Source organism: Otolemur garnettii, unplaced genomic scaffold (genome assembly GCF_000181295.1).
Source record: "Otolemur garnettii isolate 467f Iridium unplaced genomic scaffold, OtoGar3 scaffold00096, whole genome shotgun sequence".
Classification (NCBI taxonomy): Eukaryota; Metazoa; Chordata; class Mammalia; order Primates; family Galagidae; genus Otolemur; species Otolemur garnettii.
Window position 1 is genome coordinate 444,036 of NW_003852491.1, and position 10,621 is coordinate 454,656.

General features: G+C 50.6%; 1 protein-coding gene across 1 annotated transcript in view; it reads left to right on the forward strand.

Annotated features, from left to right (window-relative positions):
- The first annotated feature begins 3,770 nt into the window (after positions 1 to 3,770).
- SDR42E2 (short chain dehydrogenase/reductase family 42E, member 2) overlaps positions 3,771 to 10,621 on the forward strand; it is a 20,285-nt gene continuing 13,434 nt past the window's right edge. Inside the window, exons 1-6 of the mRNA XM_003795841.1 lie at positions 3,771 to 3,825; positions 4,300 to 4,484; positions 4,935 to 5,030; positions 6,335 to 6,392; positions 7,063 to 7,181; positions 8,167 to 8,242. Coding sequence (XP_003795889.1) covers positions 3,771 to 3,825; positions 4,300 to 4,484; positions 4,935 to 5,030; positions 6,335 to 6,392; positions 7,063 to 7,181; positions 8,167 to 8,242 — 589 coding nt within the window. The remainder of the gene's footprint in view (positions 3,826 to 4,299; positions 4,485 to 4,934; positions 5,031 to 6,334; positions 6,393 to 7,062; positions 7,182 to 8,166; positions 8,243 to 10,621) is intronic.

The window sequence follows — 10,621 nt, forward strand, 5'->3', positions numbered from 1 at the left end:
TCCTCCATTATGACCTTAGCTAATCGAGTCTGCAATGATTTTATTTCCAGAGTTAGGTTTAGGTGCTAGGAGGTGAGACGTCCATATGTGAATTTTGCAAGGGACACAGTTCAACCCATTGCAGCTGTGTGGTGGTAAGCTATACTTCTCCTTGCAAGGAAACAGCACCAGCTCGTGGTAGGGAATAAGAGTTCTCCAGCCCTGCTGGTGGAAGAGGAAGTGGCTTCTTGTGAATAGAAGGACAGATCACAGACATGGCTCATGAAGTGGTGAAGTGCAGGACTAGGTTTGAATCCCAACTTCTCACATAATGATAACAGCTACCATTGGCTAAACACTGATTGAGCAGGCACCATGCTCAGCATTTTACATATACCATGTTATCCATAAGCCTACCAACATCCCAACAGTGAAGCACACACCATTTCCAGTTTATGGACGAGGAAACTGAACCTTGTAGCTTCCCAAAGAAACATGACAAAAAAGTGGCAAAGTCAAGATTTAATCCCCGGGCTGGCTGGACACATGCCTGTAACCCCAGCACTTTGGGAGCCCAAGGTAGGAGGATCGCTTGAGGCTAGGAATTAAAAACCAGCCTGGGCAACATAGTGAGACTCCCATCTCTAAAACAAAATCAAACAAAATAAAAAACAGGGCTGACCCTATTGCCTTTTTGCCACCACACTCTGAGTCCAGTTTCTGAACCTCTTTTTCTGGGTCTAAAATTGCACTAGAACAGAGTTGTTAGGGTTAAACAAGATACCTGACCATCTGGCATATGGTGTGTTCAGGCTAAGATTTTGTTTTTCTCTTCTCTGCACCTGTGCCCACAGGGGGTGTCATGTGGGTGGAGCTTTTCCACTCACCTCAGTCCCTGTAGCTCCATTATAGCAGCTGTGTGAGCTGTTGGGCACGTGCCTGCCCCTCTGCTGCTGCCACTTGAATGCGTTTTCCAGGGAGGGTGTGATTCATCTGGGTTCCCAGAGCAGGGGAAAGGCCAGTAGTGAAGAAGCGCCCATTAAATGTGGAATGATGGGGTTGGTGAATGGATCAACATAGAGATGGGTGGAGGAGGAAGGCAAGAAAGGAAGGGTAAGTAGATGGTTGGAAGAAATACATATGGAATGAACTGGATGAATGGAAGATTGGATAGATAGGCAGAAGGATGAATGTGGAGAGATGAAAGGGTGGAAGCATGGACCCAAAGGCTTGAACAGATGGACTAAATTAGGATGGGTGAAGTCTGAATGATAGAAACAGATGGAACGATGGGCAGATGAATGAATGGACAAAGATTAGTAAACAATGAGTGGAAGGATGGACGAATGGATAAAAAGACGAATGGAAGATTAAGCGGGATGATGGATAAACCAAAGAGCAGGAGGAGGAAGCAAGGCAGGTTCAACAAAAAGGAACGTATAGGAGAATGAATGGGGTAGGTGGGGAAAGCAGCACTATTTCTTGTGGTTTTAGGACGGTGTACAGGCAAGAAAGAGCCCTAAGCACGCAGGGCTTTTGCGTCCTTTCTTCACTAGAAGCTTGGCGCTTTTCTCCCCATTCCTCACTACTGTCGGGTGAGAGCCTGCAGGAACTCCAGCGCCCGGAGCAGACCCGGGCTGAGGAAAAGTGCGCAGCTATATTGGGGCAGCTGCGGACCCAGCCTCACCCTGATAAGCCCCGCCCATCCTCGCTCAAACCACGCCCATCCTCGCCCCACCCCCAGGAGGCGGTGGCCCTGAGCTGCGCGGCTAGGCTAGGAGACCCACACACCTCCGGGAACTCACATCCCCGCGGGAGCCCAGGCCAGGTGAGTGCAGCCCAGACGCGGGCTGAGGACGCGAGTGTGGGGGGCAGCGTAAGAGCCAGGGGATTATAGGAGGTGGAGACCTACCAGCCAGCTGCCCACCAGGCGGGAGTCGCGCTCTTCTGCGACTGGATCCCCCGTCGACCTGGATTTGGACAGAGCCATTTCCAGTGACTTCTAAGTTCCCCAAAGTTCTGTGAGCCTGTGCTTGCACCGCCTGCTGATCGGAGGCGTGGCCTCTGCTTCACTGTCCAGCTAGCAGAATGAAATGTGGCGTTTTGGGGGCCCGGCGGCCCTTGGAGTAGGGGCACTGCCAGATCCCGAACAGGCCCGAGAGGCTTTATTCATCCAGCAGCCATTTACTGATGGCCTGCTTTGTGCCTGTGCCTAGGTGAACAAAACCCTCATGGAGCGTGAGAACTAGATTTGCAAAACTCTTGGGCATCTGTACAGGTGGAGGAGCCGCCAGGGTTATCTGGGTCCATCTCACAGCTGCCCACACTGAGGTGCAGTGAGGTTTTAAAGATGTTGCCCAAGGGCACACCCCAGGAAATGGGAACCTGAGGTCAGCTCCCAGCCCTTGCCACAAAAGTCATACCCTTGGAGAAGAAAGACAGTGCTGGTCCCATAGACCTTTTGCCAGAGAGAGTTCTCTGAATCTGGCTAGAAGAGAGCTCCACTCTGGGGCTGCATCCTCTCCCTCCCCTGGAGGAATTAGGCCTATCCTCTATGATGACTCTGATCTGGGGTGTCCCTCCATTAAACCCATAAATGTTAGTGCTTATGCAGGGCATGACTGTATCCCTCACCCAGACTTTGGTCAGGAGACTAAAATTTAAATTCAGCCCCAATTACTATAAGAATCCCTGCCCTATGATCACAACCAGCAACAACTACGGGACTTATCAGTCTGTCAGTCACTCAACAAACACCTGTTCTGATAGGCCACCAGTATGTCCCATGCAGGGCTGAGACACATCCCTCTGCATTGGTAGGACCTGGTGCATAGCAGGCTCCTAGAACACATTTGCTGTGATGATGATGATGATGACAATAACAGGCCGCTGGTCCAGCCACATTCATCCTTATGTGGAGTGGGAGCTCAGGAGGGATGGGAGTGACAGTGACAGCCTGGCTCACTTTAAGTCTACAGCGAGGATGACAGGGTCTTCAGTGCTGTCCCCCTAGGTCCATAGACCTGACCCTGAAGCCTGTAGGAGGCTTGAACACACCCTGTGGTACCAGCCACCTGCACTATTGAGGGAACTGGGAGAACCAGAGGCAGCAGGTGTCAGGGCAGGGGCACCTTTGTGGATCCTATGTAGGTTCTTCTCCCACCCCCACCCTCCTTTTCCTTCCTCCTCCCTCACTTCTTCCTCCTCTTCATCTTCTCCTCCTCTTTTGGGACCTCCCCATCTCCTCAGTCAAAAAGCAGTCACTTCTCAGTCTGGTGAGGTTCCCTTTGGTATGATGTGATCTGTCTTCCTCTGGTACTACATGAGAACTAGGTTGGGGGGGGGTTGCTTTATTTATCTATTTTTGCAGTTTTGGGCCGGGGCTGGGTTTGAACCCGCCACCTCTGGTATATGGGGCCGGCGCCCTACTCCTTGAGCTACAAGCGCCACCCAAAAACTAGAGTCTCAAGGTAGAGAAGTCAGTAATGCTTGGTATAAGTATCACGCATACAGTGTGACTTTGGGCCTCAGTTTACCCCAGCTATAAAATCCAAGGCTTGGCTGCCTTGTCTCTGACTCTCTACAAGAGGCAGAGCCACCCTGGAGGTTCTTGAGATTCTGAAAGGGATAGGTGCACTGGGAATTCAAAGGATCCCTAATTTCCCCCCTGGAATTCCCCTCAGTCTTAGGGGTCTGATAATCTAATGACTTGAGAAAACTCTAGAACATTCTTTATTCTATTTTTCCCTACAGGTGAAGACGGTTTCTGGGTCCACATGGCTCCATAGAGGATGAAGCCCAACCCCACAGGCTCCTCCCCAGAGGCCTGCAAAGCTGCAGGCCAGGGCGAGAAGAGCTGTCCTGTCTGCCAGGCCTGTGGAAGCATCTCAGGCCCAGGGTCTGGTGTAGGGTTGGCATCTGGGCCTGGACCAGGGCCTGGTGCTGTTCCAGGGTCTGGACTAGGACGTCATGCTATTCCAGGACGTGGATCAGGGCCTGGTATTGTTCCACTGGGGCCTGGGTCAGGATCTGGTGATGTTCTAGGACGTAGATCAGGGCCTAGTGCTGTTCTGGGGCCCGGGCTGGGACCTGGTTCTGTTCCAGGGCCTGGAGCAGGGCCTAATGTTCCAGGACGAGGGGAAGGGTCTAGTGCTATTCCAGAGCCTGGGACAGGACCTGGCACTATTCTGGGTCCTAGACCAGGTCTGGGTCCTGGGCCAGGACCTGAGTCACTACCTGGGGCAGAGTCAGGGCCATGGCTTAGACGGGGATCTGGAACTGGTCTCAAAGCCAGTGAGTCAATGACAGCCCCAACACCAGCACCACAGCAGAAGACTCAAGCTGGACCTGCCAAGGCCCCTCAGCAGAAGGTTCTGGTGACTGGAGGAGGAGGCTACCTGGGCTTCAGCCTAGGTTCCAACCTGGCCAGGCGTGGTATATCTGTCATTCTACTGGACCTCCGCAGACCCCAGTGGGCACTGCCCTTGGGGACTGAGTTCATCCAGGTGCCCCACATGGGAACTGGTGGTAGTGGTTGGGGACAGTGTCTAACTTGAAAGCAGTGATATAGAGTATAAGAGCACAAGCTCTGGGGCCAGACCATGAGCTCTGACTCTAGCTTCAATATTTCCCAACTGGGCAGCTGTAATCTGTATCTCTGAGCCTTACCATCCTCATCCCCAGTAAGGGGACAGTAATAATATCTGCTTCATAAGGTCTCACAGGGAGTTGGCAGGGTGGTACACATAAAACACCCGCACAGCCCCTGTGACCTAGACTGTGTGATACCTGCAGCTGGTGGTGCTGCTGCTGCCCTGCAGAATCAACTAGTAAATCCTGCCCTCCCAGCCTTCCCTGGCTGGGGAGCAAATCAGGCACCAGGCAAGGTACAGGTTGTTATCTCTGTTGGCCCTGGACTTGACACCCTGCCCCCATCTTTTTCTTCTCTGTTTCAGGCTGATGTCCGAGATGAAACAGCCCTATATCGTGCCTTTGAAGGGGTGGACTGTGTCTTCCACGTGGCCTCCTATGGAATGTCTGGTGCTGAGAAGGTGAGCCCCTCACATACAATGCTCAGAGTTGGGCAGAGTGGGGTTCATGTGCTGGCTGTGCCCACCATGCCCGCCACCTCCATATCACTCTTCACCTCCACCTGGAAGGATTTGGGCTCCTCTCAGCCTCTATCCTGCATCCATGAGACCAAATACCCGTTCTGCCACCTTCACCTAGGGCAAGTTAACTTACCCTCTCTGAGCCTCTCTTTCCTCATCTAGAATGTGAGAACATTCCTACTACTTATATCACAACCTTTTCAGAGAGCAATGTGACAGTATCTATCGAAACATACACTTTGACTCAGAAAGGGCACTTATTTGTGTATTTGCAGCATTGTTTTTAATAACAAAACACCAGAAGTAACCTAAATGCCCATCATTTGGGGACTGTTTAAATATATTGTGTTGTACCCACACAATGAAAGGAAATTCTCTGCAGCCATTCCAAACAGTGAGGTGACTCACATGTGCTGATAATAGAACAATTTCCAAGGTGCAAAACAATATTTGTATCCTTATGTTTGTTTAAAACAAAAAATTAGAGTAGATGTTTGTTTCTATACCCACACCTGTATATGTCCTGATATTATCTCTAGATTATCTCTAGAAACACACAGAACTGTTAACAGTAGTTGCCTTTGGGGAAGGAAAAGGAAGACTTTGAATCAGAAGTGGGAAGGAAATGTCCTTTTCACTGTCTACCCTTTTTACTGTTTGAATTATTTTTAACCCTGTGATTATATTACCTATTAAACAAAAAACACTGTAAGAAAAGTAAATATAGCTTAAAAATAAGAAGAGAACTCACCTCCTGGTGTTATAAGGATTAAATGAGACCAGGGATCAGGAAGCTCTCACCCTGTTCCTGGCTCACAGAGCCCTCCCCATGGTCATCTTGGGTTTTCACAGCCCCCTCACTAGGGCACAGCTAGCATCACTGTGTCCATCTCATAGACAAGGAAACTGAGGCTTTGAGAGCAGAAAAATAATCCAGCTGGTCTGGTTTCCTCTTCTGTGCCAAGCACTGCACCAGGTCCTTCCAAGGTTCTTGTTTAATACTGTGACCACCTAGAGGCTCAGCCTTCAGTGACCGATGAGGGACCTGAGGGCCAGATAGGGGACAGAGCCTCCCCTGACCACCAGGGAGATGGTGGCAGAGCTAGGCACACTCACTGCCTGTGGCCTGTCAGGTCCCCTATCTGAGCTGGACACTCTGCTACCCTGGTCCTGCCTAATCCTAAGCCCAGCCCTCAGGCCTCAGCAATGAAGCATGACTTTCCCACTTCCGTCTTGTATTTTAGCTACAAAAAGAGCAAATTGAGTCTATAAATGTCGGAGGCACCAAACTAGTGATCGATGGTAGGTGCTTAGAGCCAAGTGTGAACCTTTGTGTGCTTCCTCCTCTCCCCTCTCCTACTGCAGGCCCAGCCCCTGGGGACAGGGTTGGGGGACAGAGGTGGGACCCTCCTGCCTACTCCTACAGAGGGCCCTGCATGGGGCGTGACAGTGTGTCTGGGAACACAGGGTGCAGGTTGGGCACTCAGGGTTTAGGGGCTGGGAGGAAGAAAAGTTACTAAAGCAGCAAAATAGAAGATCTATATCTGGGCTCTCTGGCTACGTCCTGCCTTATGCTGTACCCCATTTTTCTCTCTGATTCTAGAGTGTTTTTTTTCCTATGTCCCCCTCAAATGAGACTTTCTTCTGATCTGTCCCTAGTGAGGCAGAGCAGAGGCTAAAGCCTCACTAGGAATAAAGAGCAGGCCAGGCCATCAGGGGCTCAGTGAGCAGGGATTTGTCCTACAGCCCAAGTTAAGGGCAGGAGGCCCTTCCCTCCCAAGCAGCTCTGGATTTGGGTAGGGCCGTGGGCCATGATGTATAAAGATGGGGTAGAGATCTGTGGGTTCACCCAAGAGATCCCTGTGGGCACCTCCTCAGCCAACTCCCTCCTCACACTCAGCCCTACGTGTGTCTTTTTGCATGTGTGTGTCTGTGCGCGCGTGTGTGTTCCTGTGTGCACCTGTCTCTGCAGTCTGCGTTCGCCGGCGGGTTCCAAGGCTTATCTACACCAGCACTGTCAACGTTGTATTCAGTGGGAAGCCCATAGAGCAGGGCGATGAGGACTCTGTGCCGTATTTCCCATTGGACAAGGTACTCGGCTTCCAGGAGAGGTGGGTGGGGCCAATGGGCCTGGACCCACAGCCCAGAGGGCCGGGATGGGTGAAATTGGAGTCTACTGCACAACTTTGTGTGACTCCCAAGAGGAAGGGGACCCCCTCAAACTTGGGTGGCACAAGCCTGCTCCTGTTTCAGCTGGCCATGCCCACAGGGGCTTTGAAATAAGACAAACCGGCTCGGCACCTGTGGCTCAAGTGGCTAAGGTGCCAGCCACATATACCTAAGGTGATGGGTTCGAATCCAGCTGGCGCCTGCCAAACAACAATGACGGCTGCAACCAAAAAATAGCCGGGCATTGTGGCGGGCATCTGTGGTCCCAGCTACTTGGGAGGCTGAGGCAGGAGACTCGCTTGAGCCCAGGAGTTGGAGGTTGCTGTGAGCTGTGATGCCAGAGCACTCTACCCAGGGGGATAGCTTGAGGGTCTGTCTCAAAAAAAAAAAAAAAAAAAAAGAAAGAAATCAGACAAACCTGCCTTGAGTTCTCACCTGGCCACTTTCTACCTATGTTACCCTAAGCAAGTCACTGAGGTCTCTGAGCTACTGTTTCTTCATTGGGACTTACCACTATTGCCTTGAGGTTGTGGAGAGCAGGAGATGAGAAGATGCATAAGCAATAAAGGGAGACATAAGTCATTCACTCAGTGCACATCCAGCCTTGGTGTCACAGGGCAGGCATTGGGGGCTGGCAGGAGCCTCCCTGAGTCAAGGAGCCCTGGCCCTTGTTGCTCTCCTAGCCCAGTGCTTCTGTGACTCTGGGAGGAGACACACCTCCTCCCACCCACAGGGAGAGGAGGGGCAGCAGGGCAGGCCTAGAGCTTCCATATCCCAGTGGGAATCCCCAGAGTCTAGGCCCTGTGTGGTCTGAGAGTAGGTACAGCCCTAGGGACCAAGTCAGGTGAGCTGCCAGCAGTATTGCTGACCCCTGTCTTGTGGCTCTGTTCTGCTTGTCCTCTGGCAGCACATGGACCACTATTCCCGAACCAAAGCCATTGCTGACCAGTTGACCCTCATGGCCAATGGGACACCTCTTCCAGGCAAGTATCTTTTGGTTCTGTTCACCCCAAGTGCACCTGCCACTGCTGCTGGCCCCAAGGTACTTGTGTGATTCCAGCATTTGGCTGACGTGTGTCTGACCCCTGCCTTACTGCCTTCCAGAGAACCAGTCCCAGGGCTGTGGCCATTCAGCATTCAGCAGGTTCGGAGCACCTGTCATGTACCAGTCCCCTGCCAGATATACAGACTGAAAAAGTCAGGCCCAGTGACTGACCTCATTTCATCCACAGTCTTTTGGGTTAGCCCAAGTCTAGCTGTCTCTGTGCCACAGGAGTGAATCCAGATTTAGGGGTCCTCTTTAGATAAAGAGTACAAAGTTATGAATATGAGTGAGACATAATGGTTTGGAAGGGCTATGTAAGGGCTCTTCAATAACTTTCCAGAAAAATCTCTCTCAGCTGCCTTATAATAAGGCAATATGTTTCCCTGAAAATAAGACCTACCCAAAAAATAAGCCCTAGCAGATTTTCTATGCATTTGTTAAATATAAGCCCTACCCCAATAATAAGACCTAGTGGTGAGCGGGGCTATGCAATGTATCTGCATAGCCATGCCATGAATTTCGGGCAGAGAGAAGACATCCCCTGAAAATAAGCCCTAGTGTGTCTTCTTGAGAAAAAATAAATATGAGACAGTGTCTTATTTTCAGGGAAACAGGGTAATAGAATATGGACAGTCCATATTTATTGAGTAGTTACTATTATACATGCCAGGCCCTATTTTGCATGCTAATTTTATGTGCAAAATTGTTATTAACTCTTGACAGCATCTCTATCAGGTAAGAAACTTAGGCATCTCTTGTTTTCCAAACTTAAGAGCCAAATCTATTTAGATAAATTCCTTGCTATCCAAATTAATACTATTTGTTTTCTGAAATTCAGAAACTAAAAAGAATCAGATAAGTTGGTTTCCCTTCACTATCAAAACCAGGGGTCCTCAAACTTTTTAAACAAGGGACCAGTTCACTGTCCCTCAGACCATTGGAGGGCTGGACTGCAGGCCCCGGGCTGAGTCAGCTGCTAAGCAGGACAGGCAGTGGTGGCAAAAACACCTGGCGGGCCAGATAAATGTCCTAGTGGGCCATAGTTTGAGGATGCCTGATCAAAACCCATCTAAACTTAACAGCCAGATGGATTTGGGAATCGAAAGATACTTACAATTAGAATCCTTGACTTACAGGGAGAAAAATGAGACTGATGAACTGACTTAGCTCAAGATCACACAGCTGTTAGGTGGTAGAAGTAGAGCCTACTGGTAGGATTTGAACTCTGTGAGAGTCTAACACCAGCACCCAAGATCTAACCACTATGCAGCTCTACAGTCCCAGCTGAGCAGGTACTTGAGTGTAGGATCTTTTCCCTCAAATCTTCCCCAGTTCCTCATCACTCTAGGCTAATCAGGCCTGGTCCCCTGATAACAGTGGGAATGTCCAGCTGTATTTGCCCAGGGTTTGAGCCTGTATAGTTGAATTCTCTTCTCTACCTGGGACCTTCCCCAGCCGGACCAGCAGCCTGTGTACTAGACACCTAATCCTCTGGCCAAGAATTATTTATGTGAGCACCCCCACTTTCCATAGTTGGGAGAGTCATGGATACCCTGGGCCCAACCCCTCTGTGAAGTGGCTGCCCAGTGCCCCGCCTGCCAATGTCAGCTGCAACCTGACCTCCCCTCATTGTGCCCAGATAACCTGGAGTTTAAATTTAGCTGTGGGCTGTTTACAGAAAACCTCACCAGATACCTGCTTTCCAGGAGTCCAGCCATCATCACCCTGGGTGATTTTCACTCCTTACTACCCCAGCTGGTCCCAGAGACTGTCCTAATTCAGGCATTCTAATTTTAAGCATCCTTCACTTCCTAGGAGGGCCCAGGTCAGGCAGGGAAATGATGTCATTTACTTTTCTACAAGGACTCTGTTGCTGGAGGTAGGAAAAGGGCTGTAGAGAGACTTGCTGGCTCAGTGCTTTTCACATTACAAATCAAGATTTATTAGTGAGATAAGAAATCAGTTTAGGGAGCTGGGCTTGGTGGCTCACACTTGTGATCCCAGCGTTTGGGATGCTGAGGTGGATGGATTGCCTGAGCTCACAGGTTCAAGACCAACCTAAGCAAGAGCAAGACCCTGTCTCTAAAAATAGCCAGGCGCTGTGGCGGGCGCCTGTAGTCCCAACTGCTTGTGCGTCTGAGGCAAGAGAATCACTTGAGCCCAAGAGTGTGAGGTTACTGTGAGCTAAGACACCACAGCACTCTATCAAGAGTGACCAAGGGCTCGGCGCCTATAGCTCAACCGGCTAAGGCGCCAGCCACGTACACCTAAGGTGGCAGGTTCGAATCCCCAGCCCGGACCCGCCAAACAACAATGA